Consider the following 26,788-nt stretch of genomic DNA (forward strand, 5'->3'; position numbering starts at 1 on the left):
TTAATTTATTTACACACTGATAATGTTGCTTAGAAATGAATGTAAGCTTATTTCTTTTAGCTATCATGCTACACTAAAATACCCAGTGGACATGTTTAGCAGTAACAATTATGTCACCATAATCTTGATTGCTTTAATAGAGGATCTCTCAAGTTCTGAAGTGTAGAACTCACCATTCTGAAACATCAACAATACTTCTGAAAAGGGAACATTTACTACAAATGCCCTGCACTTAACAAATTCATGTTTGCAAAAGGAGTTTTTATTTTCAATTAACCTACCACCACCACCAAAATACCTTTATAATAGCATGCTATAATTTCATGCACAAGCTGTCCAAAATATAGAAACCTGAGTTTTCTTCTCAAGTGTAGTTGTGAACTTAAAGAGACTATACATACCTACACTGTATAAAGCCCCACAGAGCCAACACTGTTCTGGTAGTGAGATGGAGTGGCTTCTGGGTCATACAGCATCAACAGAATTGTTAAATAAGTTCCAAGTGCAGGATCTTTTATTATTGTTATTGCATAAGGAACACAGCTTGGTTTTGGGATACCAAAATGAGCTTGCAAACACTGATAATTAGGAAATATATTTTAATTCTAAGCACACATGACAATCGAGTCAAGACAATAGTGTAAGACAATAGAAATGGAATTGCTTTCATGTCTTTTTTACAGTCACATTGTAACTATCTTTAAAGTCCAAAAACGGATGGATTATTACTAATAACATTAGAATGGCCACACTGGGTCAGGCCAATGGTCTCTGTAGCCTAGTAACCTGTTTTCTGATAGATGCCATTGCCAGATGCTTCAGAGGGAATGAACAGAACAGGCAATCAGCAAGTGATTCATCCTGTTATTCAGTCCCAGCTTTTGGCAAACAGAGGCTAGGGACACTCAGAGCATGGGGTTGCATCCCTGATTATCTTGACTTATAGCCACTGATGGACCTATTCTCCATGAACTTATCTAGTTTTATGAACCCAGCTATAGTTTTGGCCTTCACAACATCCCCTGGCAATGAGTTCCACAGGTTGACTGTGTATTAAGTGAAGAAATACTTCCTTTTGTTTATTTTAAACCTGCTGCCTATTAATTTCATGAGGTGACCCCGGGTCTTGTGTTACATGAAGGAGTAAATAACACATCCTTATTCTCTTTCTCCACTCCATGATTTTATAGACTTCTATCATATGCCCCCTTAGTCATCTGTTTTCCAAGATTAAAAACACTGGGATTTTCATCTTTTCTCATAAAAAGCTGTTCCATATCCCTAATAATTTTGTTGCCCTTCTCTGTACCTTTTCCAATATTAATATATCTTTTTTGAAATGGGAAGACCAGAACTGAATGCAGTATTCAAAATGTGGACATACCACGGATTTATATAGAGGCATCATGATATTTACTGTCTTATTATCTATCCCTTTCCTAATGATTCCCAACATTCTGTTACCTTTTTTAACTCTCACTGCACATTGAGTGGATGATTTCAGGGAACTATCCAGGATGATTCTAAGATCTATTTATTGAGTGGTAACAGCTAATTTAGGTTGCAACATTTTGTATATATAGTTGGGATTATGTTTTCCAATGTGCCTTACTTTGCATTTATCAACACTGAATTTCATCTGTCATTCTGTTGCCCAGTTATCCTGTTTTGTGAGATCCCTTTGCAATTCTTCACGGTCTGCTTTGGACTTGAGTAATTTTGTATGGTCTACAAATTTTACCATTTCACTGTTTACTCTTTTTGCAAATCATTTATGAAAATGTTGTACGGCACGGATACCAATACAGACCCTTGGGGATGCCACTATTTATGTCTTCGAATTCTGAAAACTGACCATTTATTTCTACCCTTTGTTTTCTGTCTTTTAGCCAGTTACTGATCCAGGAGAGGACCTTCCCTCTTAAGCAAAATGAGCAGTCATGAGTTAAGAGCCTTTGGTGATGGACTTGTCAAAGACTTTCTGAAAGTCTATTATATCCATTGGATCACCCTTGTCCACATAATTAATTTTCCTTAGGACTCAATTTTTAGTATACAGCTTCCTACTTTTTGCTATAAATTAGATTACAAAGTAGAGGCATATAGAGTAAAACTTCTGGTTTTTCTGCATTCTACATATTATTGGAAGTCAGCATCTTTGTTATTAAAATAGCAAGTGTATTAGACAAGTACTACATTCAGCTACAATTTGTATACAGTATAAATATTAACAAACAAGCAACATTTTGAAGTCTCTTGAGATTTAAAGGAATTTAGTTTTTGTTTTTTAAGTACATAATCTCTGGTAATTACTTGTGTGTGTTGATAATACCACCAGGTTAAAAAACAGTATTAGCTAAGGGGAATTTTGTGTTAAATAGTATGGCAGCTTCATTAGACCTGCTGCTGAACACTAAATGCTGGTACTGTAAATCTGCATATCAATGGGGAATTTGAAATGGGAACTAACCTGAGAAGGAAGCCAGAGATGGAGATGAATAATCTCAGTTTAAAGAAGGAATGCCTCCGAGAGGTTTTGAACATTTCAGGTCTTCAGTGAACGAGCCATAGTGCAAGCATTACATACACGACTCTCTCACTCTACTGAAACTGCTCTGGAGCAAAGCTAGTGGAAACTGAAACACTCTGCAACCTTGTTGGGGCATATACGATTTACAGTTATAATATTACAGGCAACTTTTTGCCTCTGCTGTGAAAGATCAGCTTGGCGATAAGAAAGAAGGAGAAAGTGCTTCGACTGCCTCTCTCTGTCTTGAAGTAGTACTGCTGGGCCAGCTAAGGGGACAGTTAACAAGTAGATAGTAGCTCCTAATTCCTCTTCTCTAAACATATGCCCATATGTTATAATGCACAATGCCAAGATGTTCTGAGAAATGAGAAGAATAAACTGGCAAACAGCAAGGATTAAATACAAGAAACATGAGGCCTCTAATAGCTGTCTGACCTTACAGAAAATCACAACATACAATACTCATTCCTAAAATCATGTGGTTTTGTGGCTTGAAATAATGAGGGAGTTGGAAGAAAAGCTCAAAATTTGCATTCATTGGATCCTGCCTCTGCTAAGAGGCCGTTTTCAGCGTCAGTAAAGCTGAGAAACCATATATTATACCCTGTATTATGGAGCCAAAAGAAGGTCTTCATAAAAATACTGTGCAGTGACTTCTTTTTAAAAAGTTTACAAAGTCGTTACTAGAGAATTCAGCTTTGAATTTTGTATTTAAAAACCTATTTCAAAGCTTTCTATTTTTCCTATGCCTGTGTATTACAGTCACATGTTGCTAAGAAGTTTTCTTCCACAGAGTACTTACATATTTACAGCCAAAAAAAGGATTTGAGAAACAGAAAGTGGCCTTACTTTTTCTTGGTGCCAGCATTCAATTATTTCTTTATCAGTTTGCTTGACGTCCAGGAGGGTCAGCTTTTGAGACCAGGCTGCAAGAAGCTCGCTGAACTGTTGCAGGGCCTTTTCCAGTTGAGCAACCTGTGCTGCGAACTCCTGCTCCGACAGGGCCATTTGGCTAACTATCTCCTCCAGGTTGTTTTGGGTTTGAAATATGCCCTCTTCCCACTGCTTCCAGTCAGACTGCAGGGCCTGCATCTCTGCTTCTATCAGTTCAAACCCACTGGCAGTTGTGGTTCGTTTCACTGCAAGGGCCAGTGTCTCCACTCTGCTTAGGCGGTTTGCACCCATCTGTCTGGAATCTATCAGCTCCTGCAATGGAACATTGCCATGGTAACTGAAAGTGCTGTGATTCACTACAGCTGGAAATTGAATGCTTGCAAATGGAGGCCAGCTTCTAAGGGGAGGTTACAGGCAGCATTTTATGGCGAACAAAGCAGCAGTTTCAACAAAAACATTTTCACAATACTCCAGGCATCTAAAAATGTAAGTGAAAGGTTCAAATAAAATTAAAACAGCAGAGCAGGCAGAATGCTTTAAACAGAGTGACTCTGACACTATCATAGTCTTAAACTTTCAGAAGCCTAGGAGAAAAAAACAACTTTTCTTAGAGAATGCAACACAAGCTTGTTTAGATTAAGGTGAGAAAAAACATGTGATCTTTAATACAATAGATGCTAATGTGTCGCTGATCTCAACAGATTTAAGGACATATAAGCAGAAATGGGCAGTGTGGAAGGAGTGCTTTGCAATTCTGCCCATGATTTATGATGCACGATTATTGGCTGCACAATTTCTTGCTTTCCACGAAACAGCATGTTGTATCATATTTTGATTTCATACATAAATGTGATATCACATGTTGTCATAGGAACTATAAAAGAGCTTTACAACCTGGGGGAGTACATCATGGAAGAAGCAGCTTACTATGCAGCCATCTATGACCCTAATATCAGAAGTGTCTGAGCTCCCAATCATCCTTGTATTTATCTCTCAACATCCCTGTAAAGTAGGGAAGTGCTCTTCCCATTTTACAGTTGGGGAACTGAGGCATGGGATACATTAAATGGAACAAGAAGGCTAGGATTGAGATGGGAACTGAACCCAGGACTCTTGAGGGCTAACCTAATAATCTACCCACCAAACCAGCTTTCTACACTTTGCCTCAATCTAAAATTCCTAGGACTATCTGAAGTGAAATATTTTGACAGCAGATATACATGAACACCACTCGTACACTGCATGCAGGGATGCATAATTTGCTCTGGAGTATATAAAACACATAGACAGTGACAGGACCACAGAGATGTGGGGGAGGAGGGGGGGTGTGTAAGGAGATTTCCTCACTCTATGGGTTCCATGAATGCCCCCTGTTGCTTCCATGAATGCCCCCATTCTCTCTGTGCACCCCAGGGTGCACATTGCCCTAATAGGACAGGAAGTGGTGTGGCAGAAGGTAAGGGCCCTGCCTGTGTCTGTTTCCTCTACATACAGCTCTGTCTATGGAGCAGGCACACTCGGAGGACCAAGGTGGTGCAGTCTGTGTATTGGTCCATTACGGCACAACTGCTCTCTGATCCCACTGAGGTGGTACTGCTTTTAATGTGGGCCTGTGGCTAAACACCTCAGTTTTGGTTGTAATGTACTGAAGACACAGGCACAGCGGCTGAGAACAGATTTTGGCACAGGAAGTGCACTCTCAGCTCAGTGAAAAGTAACAACCACTTCAAACAAATAAAGGGAAACAACATCTTTAGATCCCACAGCTTGTCTGCCCATGTCCTGTTTCAGTGCACAGGGACAGTTACAAGTAAAATCAGTCCAGATGACTTTTCTTACATTAATTTTGGCTATTTTTTTCTGTATGGCTGATGTATCTCCAGATGCATCTGACCAGCGGTGCAGCTCTTCCTTTGCAGAATGGAGCCAGTCTGTGAATTCATGCACAGCATCAAGGTACAGCAAATGGTCCTTCACAATGTCTTCCACTTTCTTCATTTTCTCCTATCAATCACATGGAAAATAGACTCATTGGTGTGCTTAAGCAGTAGCATAATAATCTATGGTCTCTGTCATACCCTTCAGCTTGCAGTGCTGTGTTGCACACTGTTTGCAGGGCTGCCTCCCAAGTATTCTTTTGAACAACTGCCTTATAAGCTGTACATAGCAAAGAGCTATATTTTCCCTGATCCTCCCCTTCCCTGTTGTGTCTCTGCATTAAATTCATGCACAGGTTGGTTGAGGAGAGGAGAAACTAACTTCCCCAAAATGCATGTTGATGGGAAAGTGTGACAGCAGAGCCATGGTCCGGCTTCCCTTCTGCATCAGCCAGTAGAGAGGCTGTGGACAATGGGAGAACGCTCACTATATCCTTTCAAAGGATGGCAAAGCTGCTGCTGCGCTGCTGCAGTATGTGCTCTCTTGTAAACCCAAGCAGAATTCTGGTAGAGTCAATCAATCACTCTGTGCTGCCCCAGAACATGGACTGTAGTTTAGATGCCCAGTCAAGCCATAGACTTACCACACCAAATCTATTAAAGGAAGACAGTGGATAAAGTTTCAGAAGTGCTTAAGTAACTTAGGAGCCTAAGTCTCATTTTCAAAAAGGCCTAATTCCCAGTGACTTTCAACTGGACTAAATGATTTAGATGCTTTTGAAAATTTTGTTCATTCTCAAAAGTATTCTCTAGAAGATTGTTATGGACTGAACAGACAATAGACCTTTTCTAGATGAACTGGCATGACCTAAATATAAGCAACCGTGTTCTGAAAGCTTATATTCCTTCCTATATTTTGGACAGTGACCGAACAGCAAAGCATATCCCTGGAGAGACAAAGTCAGTTAAGAAAGACAGAAGGTTTAAGAAGAAAAATCATCAAACAAAAATGCACTTGGTGTGCCTTGCAAAGTGCTGCTTCTTCCACCACAGTAAGAGCATTTTCAATTATCAAACATTTACACCACCACCAGGACTTTAGATTTGGGAAATGCGATTTTGATTTTATGTACAAATAATACATTCCTAATGGTACTTTTTTAAATAAATAGTTCTCTCATCAACAGAGAAACTTTTATTTTATTTATTTATTTTTAACGTTTACTGTTGTTATACCAGTAGATAATTGCATTTTCCTATTGTAGCATTGTGGAATCTTATTCTGAGCTGTTGCTATAATTTAAATAACAGCAAGTTTGAACACTGAAATGCTCACTACATATATATATATACTTATCCAAAAGAATCACAGATTATTTACAAGTTTAGCATACTGATATTTATTTATATACACATGCACTCCCCAATTTAATACTCTAAGTGCCGTTGTAGAATCATAGAATCATAGAATCATAGAATATTAGAGTTGGAAGGGACCTCAGGAGGTCATCTAGTCCAACTCCCTGCTCAAAGCAGGACTAACCTCAGCTATATCATCCCAACCAGGGCTTTGTCAAGCCGCAGCTTAAAAACCTCTAAGGATGGAGATTCCACCACCTCCCTAGGTAACCCATTCCAGTGCTTCACCACCCTCCTAGTAAAAAACTTTTTCCTAATGTCCAACCTAGACCTCCCTCCCTGCAACTTGAGACCGTTGCTCCTTGTTCTGTCATCTGCCACCACCGAGAACAGCCTAGCCCCATCCTCCCTAGAACCCCCTTTCAGGTAGTTAAAGGCCGCTATCAAATCCCCCTCACTCTTCTCTTTTGCAGACTAAACAAGCCCAGTTCCCTCAGCCTCTCCTCATAAGTCCTGTGCTCCAGCCCCCTAATCATTTTTGTTGCCCTCCGCTGGACTCTCTCCAACTTGTCCACATCCTTTTTGTATTGGGGGGCCCAAAACTGGACACAATATTCTAAATGCGGCCTCACCAATGCCGAATAGAGGGGAATAATCACTTCCCGTGACCTGCTAGCAATGCCCCTCCTAATGCAGCCCAATATGCCATTGGCCTTCTTGACAACCAGGGCACACTGCTGACTCATATCCAGCTTTTTATCCACCGTTACCCCCAGGTCCTTTTCTGCAGAGCTGCTGCCCAGCTCGTCGGTCCCCAGTCTATAGCTGTGCATGGGATTCTTTCTTCCTAAGTGGAGGACTCTGCACTTTTCTTTGTTGAACCTCATTAGATTTCTTTTGGCCCAATCCTCCAGTTTGTTTAGGTCACTCTGTATCCTATCCCTACCCTCCAGGGTATCTACCACTCCCCCCAGCTTAGTGTCGTCCGCAAACTTGCTGAGGGTGCAATCTACCCCATCCTCCAGATCATTAATAAAGATGTTGAACAAAACCGGCCCCAGGACCGACCCCTGGGGAACTCCGCTTGTGACCGGCTGCCAGCTAGACATGGAGCCATTGATCACTACTCGTTGAGCCCTATGCTCTAGCCAGTTCACTATCCATTTTATAGTCCATTCATCCAACCCATACTTCTTTAACTTGCTGATAAGAATACTGTGAGAAACCGTATCAAAAGCTTTGCTAAAGTCAAGGTATATCACATCCACCGCCTTCCCCACATCCACAGAGCCAGTCACCTCATCATAGAAAGCAATCAGGTTGGTCAGGCATGACTTTCCCTTGTTGTCATGAATTAAAAAAAAACAATTAATCAAAATAAACCCAACAACTAACGTATGGTACTAGCAGCCCCCAACAAAATTTTTTCTATGCCAGACATTAGCTCCAATAAAGCATTTCACCTTCTGAAATCACAAATGAAAGAGAGAGACTTTGGAGGTCAAGAGACCCAGGGGAAGAAGAGGCTCCTGAGGCTTTTATATAAGCTTGCAGAATTCAATTTTTATTTTTTATACTATCAATGTTTATTTAAGCATTTTTTCAATTTTTATTGATTTAAACTTTCAGTTGGGCAAAATAACAGGCTTTAAAGGATTTTAAAGAATTATTTTTACTGATTTAAATTTTCAGTTGTGTAAAATTATGGAGGGTCAGTTGATAACTATTTAATGACAGTAGATGTTGAGATTCATAAAGTTCAACATTTATAACCATTAAAACACAAATTGTCAGCATTGCATGTCAAAATATACAAAGTAAATATCCTTAAATCAAACTGTAACAAATTCTCAAGCAGCATTTTTCTTGTTTTGCCTATTAATTTATATTATTAGCAATGAAAATATGTTCTCATTGGTTTGCGTGTGTATGGTGAGTCTACTAACATTTACCAATACAAATCTAATCCTTCCAAGCCTACCCTTATGGAAAATGCTGTACTGCTAGCCCCTCCCTATTAAACTGAGTAAACTCCAATTCGAGTTCCTCTGCTGACTGCGACTGAGGCATAATGGCATGGGGAGAGAGGTAGTCTCTCAAGACAGGCGGGTCCCAAGCCATTTAGGGTATACAGGGCAGAACTGAAACATATACCACTACCTCTAAAAGGCAGCCTCTCAGGAATGAAACATGTCAGTTGTGCTGCAACTTTCCATAACTTCAGGGCAGGAAGGAAAAACAAAGCAACACTGTATCTAATAAAAAACTAATTCTATGGCCTGTGTTATACAGGAGGTCAGACTGGATGGTCCCAGTGGTCTTTTGGCCTTATTATCTATAAATTTATGAATCTATTGCTTACAATCCAACTTTGCCTCCAGGACACTGCAAGGAAGGTGAAAATTAACCAGAAAACCTCTGCAAATTTGGTCCAACATGAAAAAATTCCTTCCTGCTCTCATAACAAACAATTGGTCAGACCTGCAGCACCCTAAAAAACATGGCTCTTATATTACACCTGAGGGAGGCAGGACACAGCAGCTAGTAGGAGCAAGAGGCTTTTGAATTTTTGAAAGGTTTGGGAGAGTATAAATATGGGGGAGGGAGTATGCAAGAGTCAATTGGCTAGCCTGGGCACCCACCCCCAGCCTATGGGAAGGTGGTGGACTTGAGGGTGGGTGGGCTCCCCAGTAGGCTTCCCCCTTTGCCACACATGCACTTTTACACATACACACATTCTTTGGGCACCATTTTGCATCCCTTGCAGTCTGTCCAAGATCCCTCTCTCACTGAGTGTAGGGGAGGGACAGTGGAAGAATGGCTCCATGAACAAACAGCTTGTATCCTCTTCCTTCAGAGACCAAGAAGATGTGCTATATGACATGTTTAATATTCAATGGGCCATACTTTCATTTACATCATCTTCATAGATATATGTTTTCTGTTCATTAAAGTAGTTTGTTCTTCTCTTATGTTTTGTAAAACACATCCCTCTCCTTCTTTCCCATACATCCACAAGTGAAACATGATGGAAATAAATGAAAACCCCAATTTCCTAAGGGAAACACATCATAGAATCAGAAGGCAGGACCTCAGCAGGTCATCTAGTCCAACCTCCTAGATTATTAAGCTGGGCCTTAAAAACCTCTAAGGATGGAGATTCCACCACCTCTCTAGGTAACCCATTCAAGTGCTTCACCACCCTCCTAGTGAAAAAGTATTTCCTAATATCCAACCTAGACCTCCCCCACTGCAACTTGAGACCATTGCGCCTTGTTCTGTCATCTGCCACCACTGAGAACGGCCTAGTTCCATCCTCCTTGAATCATGCAAATCATTGCATCACAGTAAATTAAACTAGCTTTAAACAAGTAAATTTAAGAGCTGAAGCAAAAAAGCTAAGAAAACTCCAACACTTACATTGCTTTTCATGCAAGTAAAATTATTGTAATGGAGTGCCAGAATTGCCCTCTGATTCTGTTTCAGTATAAATAAGCAAGCAGGATATTATTTAGGTTGTGGTTCTTTAATTGCCTTCTATGTTGATTTTACAGAAGTGTGTGTAAACATGTTCATTATTTGAAATGAAATTGAAATCATGGCAAAAGCTCATTTATTAAAACAAGCATGTAAAAGTTTGTCTTCTCTTATGAGGTATTTACCTTGGCCACAGTGGTAATGTCACTAAACTGTGTTTTCAGTTCCTCTTCAGCTGCTTCCCTGAAAGAAGCATCTTCAGTTTTCTCATATAGTTCCTTGGCTTTTTCAGTGAGTCGATGCAGGTCACTGGAGTGATCCTCTATATCAGAAACGATAGCCTGGAAGTGGTCGAGTTGAGAGAACTTCTCTTTCAGACCGATCTGGGTTGGTAAAGGCTGTTCTATTTTGTGATCCACTGACTCCAACCACTGGTCCAGCTGGCTTTTCCTCTCCAGATAGTCATTCCACTGGCTAATCACAGACTCCAAACAGCTTACATTAAAGACACAGATACAGTACAGGTCAGAAGTCTTGCAGGCCTTAAGAAAAACCAATGAAGTGACACTATAATATTCTATGGGGCTCCTCATATGAGAAAGTGCTCACCAAGGAGAGTGGGGATTCTGTAATCTAGCACACTGGCAGATGCTGTTCAGTATGTAACACCTCTTTTACTAAAACATCATAAAAAGTAGTATTTTTTAAGAGTGAAATTGCCTGAAATTCAACTGTGAACATTTTTACACACGTATTTTCAGAATTTCACACAGCTCCAGTAGAGTGAAGTGCTATCAAGGAATTTTCATTGACCATTTTACTAGTGAGGTGATATTACCTGTTGTAGCCCAATTCCTCCTTTATAAATGGATTGAATACAGTGATTACACTTTAAAAATACTTCTGACTAGAAAGACTCTATTGGTCTGAAAGAGATTTAATACATTTAAATGCAGAATACCAAAAGAACCACCAAATGTCTGAAACCAGTAGAAATCTTTTAATCCACTGTACCTTCTCAAACTATCAACATTTTACTAAAACCCCTACCTCTGTATAGTTCTTATTGTACACATGTATCATACATTTAGAAGATGTCCTCTTCCAGGTATTTTCTGGATCTCTCTTTAGCAAAACTGACCCTTTCCATTTAACAGCTCAAACTGTTGCTACTTCAGACCCCTTCACTATCATCTAAACTGTTACTTTTAATCTGACAGTGTCTGTCCAGTAAAGAAAAACACAGATCCTTACTGATGTTCTGCATAATGATAGATAACCCTCCTAATAATAAAAAGTGCACCAGTTAAGTAATTATTAAAAAACTGACAGTTTTAGAAGAAAAAATAAATCATATCTTGTATTGTTTAATTAACTTCCAAATAACAGCAGATAATCCACTGGGATGAACTCTTGCATTATGTCCATCTCCCCCCTAGAAGTCTCTCCACAGCCACATGTGTCCAGCGATGAAATCCTGGCTCCAGTAAATGGAAGCTTTGCCATAGACTTGAAAAGGCCAGGATTTCACCCCACATTTATGTCCATTGGAGCTGGCATAAACAGGGGTGAATTTAGCCACAAGATCAAAGTGAAAACTTAGATAGAGTTTACCACTGTCATCTTCCACACACACCTCCATTAGAGTTGTGGATCTGGGGATACTAATAAATTGGCTAACACTGACTAATTCCAGGCAAGGAGGTGTTCCACAGGTTTTCACATGAAACTGCAATATACCTTAATCCTGACTCCTGAATAAAAACCAGCCCTACTACTCAAGTTCTAATCCTCTGTAGGGCTCAAACTATCAAGCACACTGAAATGTGAGAGGTTTTTTTTGAGGGAAGTATTTTTGCAGTGACCAGTTTACATTGAACTCTGAATTCATGCAGAGGAAACACTGCATTGTCTTTTCTGTGCATTTCTTTTCTCAGATAAGCACTTCTAAATTCCATGTAATTCCGGGCCAGATTCTGTCAGCATTACTCACTTTGAGTGGCACATTATACCTCAAGCAGTCATCAGTGGAACTACTTGCAGTGTTAAGATACCCATCACTGAGAGAAGGGATGTCAGAATCTGGCCCTATGTTTAAAGAGAAACAGTGAGTTTACCTTTGCCAGCTCATTGAAGTGTTGATGATATCATCCCATACATCCTTTAACGTTTGTAGTTGGGTCTGTATCACCTTTTGCCCTTCCTCATTACTGCTTCTAAGGGCTTGTTCGCCTTTGCCAATGGCCATGTTCAACTTAACTTCACCTTCACCTTTCATTAAAAGGATCTCCTGTGCAGCAAAAAGGATCACATGTATCAAATCCAACCCAGCCATCAAGCATAAAGGAAACCTACCAGTGCTACTCCTCTAGCAATATTCGCCATTGTCATTTAGTTCATTTCAGTGGCGTACCGAGGGGCAGGTGGGAGGGCATGCCCCCGGATGCTGACCAGGCCCTGGAAGGAGAAGCCACCCGCATCGCAGGCAGCCAGGGTGTACCCTGGCCTCTTCACCCCTGCGCTGGGTGCAAGGAGGGAGCCGCGGAGACCAGAGCTCGTCATGCCCCCTCCCGCTGCCCCGCAGCAGAGGGAGAGCAGGAAAAGGACCCACAGACCCCTCCCCATGGGGTGTGGCCGCCACTGCTGCTGCCAACGGCGAGGGAGTGGGGGAAGAACGGGACACGCTGCTGCTGCTGCTGCCGCCAATGGTGCGGGGGAGTGAGGGAGAGCGAGACAAGGGCCCACGGACCCCCCCCTGCAGGCGCTGCCACCGGGGGGGGGGGGGGGGGAAGGGACGGCACCAACATAAGTATAGCCCCCAGGCGCCAGAGACCTGTGGTATGCCACTGGTTCATTTACCCCTTCTGCACCATACTCCTGTGCATCCTCAGTCAATTTGGACCATACTTTCTCAGGATTGCCTCTGTGTAGCTCAAAAGCTTGCCTCTTTCACCAAGAAAAGTTGGTCCAAAGAAAGATATTACCTCACCCATCTTGTCTCTCCACTGATTTTTACGCAGAAGTGCTGTACCAGCAAAGCATATAGCCATACAAGTGCCATGGTGCATCTTAAGGCATCTACCTATTTTGCAGCAGCTAATCAATAGCTAAGCACCCAGGTTGTATGACTGTGGAAGGAAAAAGCCCTCAGTTTCCATGAATTAAACTCTAATGCAGTTTTAACAGATGTGCCAGCTCACGAAGTCCTGTGCCTTACCTGAATTTCCATCAGCCGCTTCTCTAATGTGGCTTTGCTACCAACAGTGCTCTTTGCAGAAGCCAGCTTATCTTGAACATCTTTTACCCAGGACCACATACTTTGCAGTGCTTCCTCCAAGGCTTGATGCTCCTGGAGTGCAACCTGACATGTTCGCAATGTCTCCTTGACGGTTTTGACTAGATTTTGATAGCTGGTGAGGTGTTGAGAAGCCAGACGTACTTCCCTCCCAGCACCATGCCCTTCTTCGTTTAAAGCCTGTGCCCTCTGGGAAAGTTTATCAAAGGATTCTCTAAAAGAAAGATTTGGGATTGACAGTTAATTTTAGAAACCACTTGAACTGTTATTGCCGTAATGAGGATGAAAAATTACTTAATGCTGCCAACATAACCAAGTATGACTGTGGTCAGACAACTCATAGTTACAGGAAAAGCTATCTGAAAAAAGCCAAATTTGAATGTATAATATGAGAAGCATATATTGATTTAAAGTAACATAAGTATCCTTAATGAGGGCCTACACTATTGCGTTAACAATAACTGTTTGGTGCCAAGGGTAAAAGCTAAAAGCAGCAATCAGCATGTTCTAATTGAAACCTAATTTTATTTCCCATGATGTCCAGCTCTACTGATATTGCCAATTCCTTCCCCAACATGTAATGTATCTTAAATATGTATTTGGCTCCCACTATGGTAGTATCGGAGCACTTCACAACCTTTAATGCATTTGTCCTCAAAAAACGCCTGCGAGGTAGGGAAGTATCATCGTCCCCATTTCACAAATGAGGAAACCAAGACACACAAAACCAGAGCTAAGTGACTTACCCGAGGTCACATAGGAAGTCTATAGCAGAGCAGAAAACTGAACCCGGGTCTCCCAAGTCCTAAGCTAATGCCCTACCAACTGGATCATCCTCCCTCTTTTTCCTGTATGTATTATTCTGAAGTCAAATCAGACAAAAGCCCTGCTGGAACAGCCCTGGGTGGGTGGATGAGGCTCGGGTAAGTGCCTTCTTTTAGTATACTGTGAGCTTTAGCAAAACAACTGAGTAATATTTGTTCTACCTTTTCCAACAAACTGTGAAATGTTTGCACAACTACACAGTATACTAAAAACAGCAATTAGCTTGTCATTCGCTGGCTGACTCCCAGCTCAAGTAGAGTTCCCTGGCTGAGAGATGTCATGGGCACAGTGCATGCAGGGCAGCATATGAGTTTGTAATCCAAGTGGAACTGGATGTCATGGGACAAAAGCAAGAAAATAATGCAAGTTTTAAATGGACAATGTGATGAATATTATTCTTAGGCTTGGTCTACACTTACCCCGGCGATTCAGCGGCCGTCGACGGGAGTTACGCATACTATGCAGAAAACTTGCGTAACTCCCGTTGACTGCTGTGCTTCTCTTCTGCGTGCCGTCTTCACAGCACTGCACCGATGGGAGCCACGTTCCCATCAATGCAGCGCTATGCCACTTGCAGGGGTGGATTAACAGCATCGACTTCTGGATTGACTGAGTGGGTCTTCACTGAGCGCTCAGTCGATCCAGATAAATCGATCTGACGGCGGCAACTTTGCCGCCGTCAGTGTAGACATAGCCTTAGTGTCGCATTTGGGAGACATCTAAAACATATCACTAAAGGTGAGAGAGCTGTGCTTCCCCTTAATTAGAAATGGGCCTAAGCCACTAAGTTTGGATCCAGATTCAAATTCAAATTTCCCCAAAGTCTGCAGCTGTTTGGATACAGGCTCCTGTTAACTGTTCCTTTGACACACTGCATCCTCCAGCACCTCCCTCTCATACTATCCAGTCAGTTCAATTTCACTATGCCCGAACAGAAGGAATAAAGAATGCTGGCAACAGGACATTAGAAAACGTGCTTTTATACCTTGCAGCAAGTAACTCTTCCAGAAACTTTTCCACTTTCTGCACCTCATTTTTCTTCTCAGGGATGTGCTGTTTGCTCTCCCCTAGTGCTTCTGTACTTATTCTTTCTTCCATTTCACGGATCCACAGGTTCAGTTTCTTGTGCTGATCCTCAAAGCTACAGAACAGAAAACTATGCCTTTAAGAGCAATTCCGAAGTGTGCAAAGATATTATTGTGTTTATACAGTCTAATGCATATCAAGGAGAAGAGGAAAATTAGGCTGGATATCACTTTAACTTTTAGTGAATGAGAGCTGCATACAAGATATACTTCTGCAGTGACTACTAATCTAAAACTATTCAGCAAGGTTCTAAAAATGTTCAGCAAAGATCATAGGAATTACGATGGGAAAACAACCTTCCAAAATCTAAAGTGACAGTGCTTGTATTTATTATATTCGGTAAAGATGAGGAGGCTAAAAAAAAAAGTCACTCCAAATCTTGCTTGTAATTAAAATTTAAGCTAAGATTTAAAAAAAAAAAAAAAAAAAAAAAGATGTCTAAAATTAGGCTCTTAAATCAAATTTAGACACATAAACAAGTGGCCAGATTTTAAAAAGCATTGTGCACCCAATAGAACCCATTGAGGTTAATGGAAGTTTCCAGGTGATCAGCACTTCTGAAAAATAAGGCCATGGGTTTAGGAGTCTAGTTTAGTTTCTTATTTTTGAAAATTTTAATGCACATGCAGGCACACACGAAATTTCCATCTGATCTCATCTTGCTGTTTCATCCAACTACCCATTAATAACCTTCCTGTTACCTAAGCATTAAACTTATTCTGAGCAAATAAATACCTTTAGCCTTTGGCTTTTGAGTTTATTTAATCTAACATACAGAGCCCAATTGTTTCCCCAAAATTATTAGCACATAAATGATCCTATACACTTATCTCCAGAGGAGAGGGTGAATAGGCCCATAGGTATTACTTCTTTAACTGGAAGTAATCTGAAATCATCATCTATATCCTCACAGTCTGAAAATTTCAGCATCCACTGTAATGCCCACCTCCAAGCCGTTTTATAATAAAATTCTGCAGTGCACCTTATTCTTTTGAAATAACCCACCTTTCCAGCTCTAAGGCACAGTCTTCCAGAGCCTCTTTATCTTTCAGGCATTGTTTCAGGAACCCCTGGAAGTCCTGGTGTGACTTTGCTATCTGCTCCTGGATACTGTTCACAATTGGTTTGGGTAAGTAAGCATACGAATTTTCTCCTTGCTTGGAGACAGCATCTAGTTTATTCTGTCCCTCACTAATAGAGTCCAACACTCTCTGTGTGAGAAAAGAGTACAGTTTAAACAGGCAGGATTAGCCACTAGTTAAGGAAGCACTGTATACACTAGGGATGGCCAGATTTCCCCAACAAGTTCAGAACCAATGTCCAGCAGTGGAACTGATTACAACTTGACCATATTATTAAAATCTATGATGGATCAAATGCATAGTTCCCATCCCTTTCTGCTTGTTTTATGTAAACTCCAAAGCTATAGACAGACATTTCAGGGATTAAGGTTGTTTACAAGAATTAGAGCAGCTTTTGCCCTGTTTGTGCTCTTTTCCATGACAGATCAGATCAAGGAAACCCTAATATATCATATCATTGCATATCTCAAGGAGGGTGTGAGCAATGAAGTGGGAAAGAGTGGGAAGAAGAAAGATATTGTAGAGAAAGACAGGAAAGGGATAAGGGACAGAGTGAGAGGAAGACAGAGACAAAGGAGAAAATAAGATACAAAATTCTGCAGAGGGGAAGCAAGAAGAGTTTTAATAGAACAAAAAATCCCACAAACTGAAGTTCATTTGGTTTGACCTTTTGGATGTGGTACAGTAAGTCATGGTTATCTGGAGGCATTTTTATATTTTCTTTCTGGAAAAGTGGTTTTGTCAGATTTCTGTAGATATAAATTAGATGAGCTATGGATGCAAATGCCCCAAAGTAGCTTATTATCACCTCTTGATTTGATAACTCTACCTGCAAATCATGTAGCTTTGCGTCTATGGCTTTGCTGTCTCCAGACCTATCAGATGACTCTTTTACCGCTTCCTTCATACCAGAAAACCACTCCTGGAATTCCTGCATAGAAGCTTTTTAAAAGAAACAGAAGATAGGAACAAGTTTCCAAAAAAGGCATTTTACACTTGTACAATCCAAAATACCAATGCAGCTATCTTATCATCCCTCATTAGGAATCTGATCCAAAGCCTACTGGAGTTAAAGGAAAGACTCTTATTGACTTGAACGGCCTTTGCATCAGGCACCATGGCACTGTCCTTGGTGACACTACATAGAGCATTTGAGTGCTATAAAGAAACGTTTTATAACGAGGGGGATTATAATGGGACTAAATGGAAGTGGAAGGCAACAAGCACAGTTAGGAAGGTTTCATAAGAGAAGGCTGAATTGGAACTCCTGTCATGAGGACTGCGTGTATTAAATGAGGTTGAATTTTGTTTCTGTAAACCCTTCAGTTTGCAACAGCCATTGAAACTAGCATTTGGTGAAAACACTTTTATGAAAGACTTTATACAAGAGTAAGAGTGTAACTGTAAATGATGTCAATGGAAACTTGTCAGCAACACTCTTTGGCAGACTCTTCTCAGGCTGTCTGATTCATGGCAGTAGTCAAACAGCTCATATTAAACAAGCATGCAGACTCACTGAGGAAGTGTTTTTCCAGGGAGTCCTGCATGCTGGCCTGCGTTCTGGAACACAGCTGGTTCACAGCTTCATACTTCTGTATCAGTGACGTGACAGTGCAACCAAGAGTCTCCAGTTCCACTGTGTGGTATTTGCGGCACAGAGTGTTGAGGTTCTCCTGAGTCGAATCGATGCTGTCCTGCTGGAGCTGAAGCTCTTTTTGTATTTCCTAAAGGATAAGATTGCATCATCATTGCGACATGCCCAACTAAACAAAACAGCTGCCTATTTCCTCTAACTTTCCTGCTCCTCTGCCCTTCATCCAGCCACTTGTTGCAGCTACTGAGAGAACTTTGTGGCAAGGAATTTGTGGAGGGAATTGAGGAACAGGGTACTAGATTATACAATTTCCTGGTATTTCCCAACTGGGATGGATCCCAGAAAATGTTGAATCAGCACAGAAAAACTGCATTTTTCAGCATTTACCACTGTAGGGTTTTTTTTTAATTTAAATATATTATTCAAAGCATAACTGAAAAGAATACTTATTTACAGTCAACACTGAGGTTCATTTGGAGTACAACGGAGTTGTGTAGAGAAAGATAAGTCCATTAATGGAGGAATTTGATATTTCAAAATTCAGTTTCATTTCAATGAAACAAAATGGAGCCTCAGCTTCAAGGCAGTCCACCTGGTGGGCAGCCCCAGAGCCATGGACTCTGGAAGCACTGGGGTCTCTGATTCCAAGACAGTCTGCCTGGGGATCTGCTGAGGAGTTAGGCAGGCAAGCTGGCAGGAAACCAAATCAGTTTCTGATCAAAACCTGCTTGGACCTGAAAACCACTGGACCCCAGCCTGGGTACCATCAGAACTTTATAGAAATCAAGCCATCTCTGAGAACCTTTCTATTTTGACAAATTGGCAAATTCCAGTGGAAAAAGATGTTTTATCGGCATTTTTCTTCCCAGTTGAAAGGTACATTACAAAAGCAATGTGAGTTAGGAGTTTGGGAGAGAGGGAAGGATCATTAGCACTGCCTTTATCCTTCTGGGGAACGGCATTCAAAGCTAAAGTTATATCAAAACTAAAGTTGAGCTTGGCTGTTTCATCAGAATTGCCATTTATTTACACACTAAAACCTCCATGCTGTTTGTCACAATATGGCATGCTTGATAGTCAGTATTCATGGAGAGTATAGAATTTAGATAGCAGGGGTGCTGCTGGTGACAACTGAGATGTATTGGGACAGAACCTAATATTATGTCGAGTTCTACCAGGACTATTAGTCCCTTAATTGCATGAGCTCCAAATTCACCACAATTAGAGGAGAAAAAAACAGGACAGCAAACATTCTAAAGCAATGACTGAAAACAGTTTGATGAAACATTAGTGCCTGTCACAATAGAAGAGACTGTATGCATTTAATTTCTCTAAAAGGTTTGCAGCGCAATGAGAAAAACCAAAGGTCAGGAATGCTGTTCAATTCTTTAAAAGTATGACAGTATGTTCTTCATTGATATCCTATAGCGTAAAAATAGATAGTTTTAACCCAATCAAATTAAAAGTAACATGTACATTTTAATAAATTCACTGCCATTGTGACCCATCAGGCAAAATTATGCTAGAATTAAATACAGAAGACACTATGCAATAGAAAATGTATCTTCTGTAACACTTACCTTCACTTTACTTAGACCTTTGGGATCCTGGTTACAAGCACAGTTTAACAGTGACTCTTCTTCTTTTGTAAGCCAGTCTGTCATCTGATCTATAAACTTCAATAACTGCAATTTCTGAGCACTGAAATCTTCCAAAGATTCTTTTGCTGTCTCAGACATTTCTTTGGCATGTTCCAGTTTTTGCTTTAAATCTGCTTCTAGGAACTAAAACCAAAATTTCATATATTAGAGCACTAAAGTGAATCGCTTTCACCTAGTATTACAACGGATAGGAAGGTCATGTGGTATAACAAATGGAAAAAAGGGAAAGTGGGAGCTGAGGCCCTGTTTTGCTCTTTTTACATGAGCGGCTACAAATATTTAAAGTAATTGAAAATGGCAGGTACTGTGGGTGAAATCCTGGCTCCACTGAGGTCAGTGGGAGTTTTGCCATTGACTTCATTGGAGCCAGAATTTCACCCGGAATGAATGGCTATCCAGCTCTGAGAAAATAAAAAAGTTAGTCTTCCTTGCCTCAGATTTAACCTCTGAGTCTTTAACAAAATGAGTCTTCATCTGAATCAGATCCCCAAAATAATAAAAACAGAAAGAATGGGGATTAAAGTTTCCTGTTTTAGCCAATTTCTAAAAATAATTAGTTTGATGCACTGATTCTAATCCAATGTGCTGTTTCTTGGTTTTGTAAAGTATGGCAACATAATTACGTTCCATTGTAACACTACCTTTCAAATAAGAAGACATCCCTAAATTCAGATGGTTCTAAAATTGCAACCCCTCTGTATTCTACAGTAGTATTGTTCAGAAACAATATCAGTAACTAATTTAGAACTTTCTCAATAGGAAGAAAAATGATTACAATAAGAGCAAGTATATTATGTTCCCCCAAAGAGACAAAGGCTATAGAAGGGGCACAATTTTGGGATACAGATTGTGTTTAGTGACAGCTATATCTTACCTGAAGATCTGCAGGAGACTCTTGACTATTGGTCAGTTCTTTGAGTTGTAAAACTCTTGAACTAAACTGCTCCAACTTCTGTTCTTTATTCTTAACTTCAGACTGTAAAACAGCATGTAGTAAATAATTTATAATGATCATTAAAAAGCTGGATGGAACTTTAGGTAGGTGCTCGGTAAATTGGAAGAAAGAAAGAAAATGTATAAAATGTTTAGCTATTCAAATAAAGTGAAATATCATTATCCCTTAGTTTCCTTGTCTCACAAGAATACTTCACTTCTTTCCTTCTTTATTTTAAGATCAGACATTTTCCTCTCCACTAAAAAACCACACACAACTCATTTTAGAGTTTAAAATGTTTAACATGCTTTAGTTTCTGAAAAGCAGCTCAGTAAAAATGGGAATGCCATTGTTTATGAGACTGGAAAAATTTACTATGGTCATTAGGCTCCACTTAATGGAATGCAGAGAACAATGCACAGCCCTCTGTTTTTTATTACAGAGACCTGAGCTCTGATGAAAAAAAAATCAAATGCAGAACTAAATTCTGTATTGAAAAGAGAGTTGAAATAGGGCTGCTGCCTTTAATTCACTAAGATGTCAGGATCTCTAATGTACTGTATGTATGTATCAATAAAAAATCTGGAGAAACATTTTATTTGCTAAACAAGCTATAACCACATTACAGAGAAAGCTTGTAACTTGCACTTTGTATTTTCCTGAGATCTGAAATACTAAACAAGTTTCTGATACAAGTATGAATGCTATTGCAGAGAACATTAAATTAACACAGATCTCATTGATTAGCAGAGGCACATTAAGGGCTAAATTATGGCATTAAACCACTGCTTTGCAGTGGAGGTGGTGCAGAGTCACCTCAGCAGAAATTCCAATGCCTTCTAGAGCTCGAGACTTGCAGATGCTGTGGCACTTGCAAAGTAGGTGCAGTGTGTACTCCTCTCTGCACTGAGCCTTCTCTATTGGCTGGTCCAGAAGAGGGGGTTGGGGGGATGAGCTACTGCCCTGCCCCCTCCTCTCTCCTTTGCAGAACCAATGCAGAGAGTAGTACTAGCTGTGCAGAGTCCTTTCATTCCCTGAGTGTAAAGACATCCACTGTGCTCAGCTCCTGTACAGCTCCTGTCCGTTGCACACCTAAGATCTGGGCACAAACTGCTTAACAATTTGTTGGGCTGGTCCCAGTGAGAAACTGACACAGTGGAATATAGTTTTAGTTCAATCAACTATTCCCTTTGAATCATTTCATACTATTTACTTGTATTACTAATACAAACTCATTAGCTATTTTATTGACGATCACTATATTTTATTAATTCCAGAGGAAGTGGAAGAGTCCTGTTCTTCAATGGACCTGCTGTATATCTTTGACACAACATTATTCTCATAAACACCCCTAGCAAGGGAGTGATGTAGTACCACAGCTCCTTCACTTTTCTAGGATTTAGAATCTAGTATAGTGGCTCTCAAACATTATTGGTTCATGTACCACCTTAGAAAATTTTTGTGAAGTGAACTGATGGACCATCGAGCTCCCATACCATGATTTTTACATTCTCCCTAATGAATTGCTATATTTAGTGATAATGTAATTCAAAAAAAGTTCAAAAAGCCAGATTCTTGGCTGATATATTTTGGCATAATTTCACTTACTTCAGTGGAGCTATGCTGATTTAAATCAGCTGAGACTCTGATTAAACTATTTCAAACATTTGTATCATTTTTTTCATAAGCACCTGAAATTCCTTCAGGAAGGCCTCCATTTTCTGGCTGCTGCTCAGGTTGCTGATGCTTTCATTCAATTGAGAGATGGCATTCCTGCACCACCCATCAATTTCATCTCCAGTTGTGAGCACTTCATCCCATAGAGACAGGCTTACACTCAACTTTTCTATATTATCTTCAGTCCTCTCTGACACCTGTTGGAGTGAGAAAGACATTAATATCCTTAATAAACTAATTTCATATTTCTTTAAGCTTGAGCCAAATGCAAGAAAAGTAGCTCAGAAGCAACTGGAAAACCTAACCTCGGGTCTCTTACACATTCAGAATAGCGAGAAACACATTCAGAATAGCAAGACTTTATTATCTGCATTTTAGATTTATATATTGACAAAAACCAGTGCAGGCCAATGTCTATGAATTTGACTGGGGAAAGAGTTGCATGTGGAATTAACAGAATAACTTCCATTTACTTTAAAATACATTTGTGACACTCTGTACCCCAAAGTGGCACCCTGGAACCCCCATATTCACCACTGTCATATAATTATATGTTTTGTACAATATGTCTTGTGAGGTATCATCTGTTGAACATTCATATCCTGGTGGATTGTATGTTCTATCATTGTATCGAATGTATGAAGTTTTGCTATGTGTATGTTACTGAAATATGTTGTGAGGTTGAGAACACCCACAACCAGTCTTTCAGGTACAACAATGGAGTAGCCAGATGTGCTGATGGCCGATTAAAAGGAATCCACTCTCCCAATGGCCATCCCAGAAGACTTCACAGAGAGAGCATGTAGACAATGGAGACTGTGTGGCCATTCGGGGTGGACCCCCATGTCATAGCAATAGATCTTTTCAGCAAGCTGGAAGAAACTATAAAAAAAGTGGTAGTGACATAACACTTGGCCTCTCACCCCGCCAAGTCAACATCTAGAAGAAACGTCTGGAGGACGAAGACTTTGAACTGGGGAAGGGTGGTCGTGGGCTGAAAGGCAGTTCAAGCCTGTGTATTGAGGAACAGAAACCTGTTTGTACCATCTGTCAGGGTGAGACACTGCTTGATTCAAATCCGGTTTAGTTGGTAGAACTCAGATTCTGAATTTATTTTTATTTCTTAAGTAACCAACTCTAATCTCTATGCTTGCTACTTATAATCACTTAAAAGCTATCTTTCTGTAGTTAATAAATCTGTTTTATATTTTACCTAAAACAGTGTGTTTTGTTTGAAGTACTTGGGAAATCTCAGCTCAGTTTACAAAGGCTAGTTTGTGTCCTTTCCATGTCAAGGAAGCGGGGGACTGGGTAATGAACTTACACTGGCCAACCTAACCTCAGGTCTCTGATTTTACAAACAGAAATACATTCAGAATAGCAAGACTTTATTATCTGCATTTTAGATTTATATGATGTAAAACTGACAAAAAAGCCAGTACATGCCAATGTCTACGAATGTGCATACTTTTGACTAGGGAAAGAGTTGCATGTGGAATTAGCTGAATAAACTTCCAGTGACTTTAAAATGCATTACACTGCTAGCCTAGAACCCCACCCAATACTGAAAATTCATCTTACAGCCAATTTTGATGCATCAAAACTAGTTTATGGGATGAAATGGGTCAAAAAACCCTAGTCTCAAACCAAACGTGAGCATTCTTTTAGATTAACTGGTTCCACACATACACCCCCCCTACACACACACACACACACACACTCTCTCTCTCCTTTCCAGCTTCCCTTCTTTGACTCCAAATAAGCATCATACCTTTTCTTAAACCCATCTAGGGACCTCAATTGGCCTAGCAGTTTCAGCTAAATAGGCTGCAGTTTTCAATACTGATGAGGTTTGCAACTAACCTGGGGTCAGGAGATAAGTTGGGATGAGTTTATGCATGCTGGGGAATTTCTCATCTGAACAAACCCAAAATATATGGTATAAAAACAGAAAAGAGCAACTTACTAAGATCTTCAGAAGGATTTTAAACCATAAAGGGATTTGAAGGATGAATATTTTATACTCAACTACTATAGCATTGAGAAGTTTAGAATGAAGAGGAAAATGGTAACACAGGACTAAATTTTGCTCTCAGATGAAAACCCCCTAAACCAACCCAGGTTATTCTAATGTTCTGAATAAACACTTAAGAAAAGAAACCACTCTTGTGAAATATATTATTACTGGGGATAGTCAGTAAAGTATAATTTTAAAAACTGATATGAGTCTCTATTACACAATGCTCAAATTTGCAAATAAAGTTCTATAGATATGAAATCTTAAAATATTATTTTTCATAATAAACTATGGGCCACATACTCAGTTGGTGTAAATCAGTGTACCTACATAACTTTAATGGAACCTCACTGATTTGTAGCAGGTGAAGAAGTGGTCCAAATTCACACATATTTCAGACAACTACAGAAGTGTGCACTGTTCTAGTTTATAGTAAATCACATTCAAACATTCAGTTGCTCATAAAATGCCTTTTTCAAATCTAGCAAGTATGCTCAGATAAATATGTATCAGGTACATAATGTAGGTAAAAACCATTCTCAAAATACTCATGATTTAACTTTCTGAGAATGAGTCCAAAATCACCTTTAGTAAAAAAAAAAAAAAAAGTATTTTCAGTTCCTAAGAGAAATACACACATTGCAAACTATCCTCAGATTGTAAACCGAGTTTGCCATATAAGGAAAACGTCATTCATTGTCCTTACATCCAGCCATTTGTCTACAGTATTGTTCATATTTGTTTTCACCAGCACAGGATCACAGTTATGAATTCTTTTCAACTCCGCTAGCAAGTGTTTTCCTTTATTAGTGAAGGCATCCAGCTCTTTCTGTCTCTCATTCAGCTCATTCTTGACAGTTTCGTGCTGTGAACATAAATGTTTGCTTATTTAATACCATCCCAAATAAATACAAATCCAGATCCCCAGCCATCCATCTCTAGAGACTTAAACTCATATGTAATGTGTTTCATAGTTATACTAGTTTCTTGTTAACATTTGTCGATGTCACAAAACACAAGTTTTTGGAATAAAGTATGGAATATAGGGAATCAAAATCCTAGACCCTTTTTCAGTGTCCAGTACTGTACCAGAGTAACCACTATGCATAAACTAATCCCATGGCAGGGGAAAGAGACAGACACAGAGAATGTGTCACCTTTCAGAAGTAAAGGCTAATTTGCTGATGTTGCTGCATCAATGCCCTGCATTGTCATAGAAGGGACCAAAGTTCAGTAATCAGCTTCACCTTTCCTTTTGTTTTCAGCTGGACACGAATTATCCCAAGAGGTTATAATGCCAAACCATGAGAAACATGTTAACAGACATTTTGTTCCTTAAAATGTTCAGTCGCTTTGATGGGTAGGTTTAGGATTCCAGTGAGTAGGGTTCTTGAAATTAGGATTAGGGATACAATTGGTAAGGCTTCCCAACCTAGGGTTAGGGTTCCTATAGGTATGTCACTTGGAGCTAGGCTTAGGATTCCTATAAGAAGGGTTCATTGACCTAGAGTTACAGTTCCTATAGATAGGGTACTTGGAGCTAAGTTTACAGTTCCTATGGATAGGGTTCCCCAATCTAGGGCTAGGGGTCCTATGGGTATGGCTGTCAGACTTAAGGTAAGGGTTCCTATGGATGGTGTCCCCCGATCTAAAGTTAGGGTTCCTATGGGTAGAGTTTCCCAAACTAGGGTTAAGGTTCCTATAGGTAGAGTACTTGGAGCTATCATTAGGGTTGCTATGTGTACTGCGCCCAGACTGAACGTTATGGCTCCAATGGGTAAGGCTCTGCGATCTAAGGTAAGGAATCCAAGGGGTAGAGCTCCCCAACTTAGAGTTAGGGTTCTTATAGGTAAAGTACTTGGAGCTAGCATTAGGCTCCTATGTGTATTATTCACAGACCGAACATTATGGCTCCTATGGGTAGGCCTCCCTGATCTAGGGTTAGGTATCCGGTGGGTAGGGAAGCCCAACCTAGGGAAAGTGTTTTTATAGGTAGAGTACTTGGAGCTAGAGTTAGGGTGGGGATCCCCAAATTAGGTTTAAGGTTCCTAATGGTAGGGTACGTTGAGCTCTCCAATCTAGGATTAGCGATCCTATAAGCAGGGTATTTGGAGCAAGATTTAGGATTCCTGTGAGTAAAGCATCATGACCTAGAGTTAGGGATTCTATGGGTAGGGCTCCCCAGACTAGTGTTAGGATTCCTATAGGCAGAGTACCTGGAACTAGGGTTAGGGTTCCTAAGGGTGGGGCTCTCTGACATAGGGTTAGAGTTCCTAAGGGTAGGGTTTCCCGAGCTAGTGCTAGGTGTCCTAGGGTAGGGCTGTCTGATCTAGGGTTATACTTCCAACTCTAGCTCCAAGTACTCTATCTAAAGGAACCCTAACCCAAGGTCCAGGATCCGGATCCACAGGAACCCTAAACCAAGGTCAGGGAGTCCCAACCCAAGTAACCATAACCATAGGTTGGGAGCCCAATCCATA

The 26,788-nt window shown here is 40.3% G+C and overlaps 1 protein-coding gene and 1 long non-coding RNA gene across 2 annotated transcripts in view; one reads left to right on the forward strand and one right to left on the reverse strand.

Annotated features, from left to right (window-relative positions):
* SYNE1 (spectrin repeat containing nuclear envelope protein 1) overlaps nucleotides 1-26,788 on the reverse strand; it is a 458,068-nt gene that overhangs the window by 221,926 nt on the left and 209,354 nt on the right. Inside the window, exons 42-54 of the mRNA XM_067542425.1 lie at nucleotides 25,015-25,173; nucleotides 22,306-22,488; nucleotides 20,555-20,656; nucleotides 19,600-19,803; nucleotides 17,942-18,149; nucleotides 17,255-17,367; nucleotides 16,349-16,554; nucleotides 15,243-15,398; nucleotides 13,355-13,646; nucleotides 12,255-12,427; nucleotides 10,323-10,632; nucleotides 5,264-5,428; nucleotides 3,380-3,736 (exon numbers count right to left, since the gene is read on the reverse strand). Of these exons, the coding sequence (XP_067398526.1) occupies nucleotides 3,380-3,736; nucleotides 5,264-5,428; nucleotides 10,323-10,632; nucleotides 12,255-12,427; nucleotides 13,355-13,646; nucleotides 15,243-15,398; nucleotides 16,349-16,554; nucleotides 17,255-17,367; nucleotides 17,942-18,149; nucleotides 19,600-19,803; nucleotides 20,555-20,656; nucleotides 22,306-22,488; nucleotides 25,015-25,173 (2,628 nt within the window). The remainder of the gene's footprint in view (nucleotides 1-3,379; nucleotides 3,737-5,263; nucleotides 5,429-10,322; nucleotides 10,633-12,254; nucleotides 12,428-13,354; nucleotides 13,647-15,242; nucleotides 15,399-16,348; nucleotides 16,555-17,254; nucleotides 17,368-17,941; nucleotides 18,150-19,599; nucleotides 19,804-20,554; nucleotides 20,657-22,305; nucleotides 22,489-25,014; nucleotides 25,174-26,788) is intronic.
* On the forward strand, nucleotides 3,791-6,478 carry LOC137149102 (uncharacterized). Its single transcript, XR_010918666.1, has 3 exons — nucleotides 3,791-3,910; nucleotides 5,308-5,380; nucleotides 6,226-6,478. It is a non-coding gene; the product is annotated as an uncharacterized lncRNA (long non-coding RNA).

Source organism: Emydura macquarii, unplaced genomic scaffold, assembly GCF_026122565.2.
Source record: "Emydura macquarii macquarii isolate MOO-44397 ecotype Brisbane River unplaced genomic scaffold, CSIRO-AGI_Emac_v2 contig_705, whole genome shotgun sequence".
Lineage (NCBI taxonomy): Eukaryota > Metazoa > Chordata > Testudines > Chelidae > Emydura > Emydura macquarii.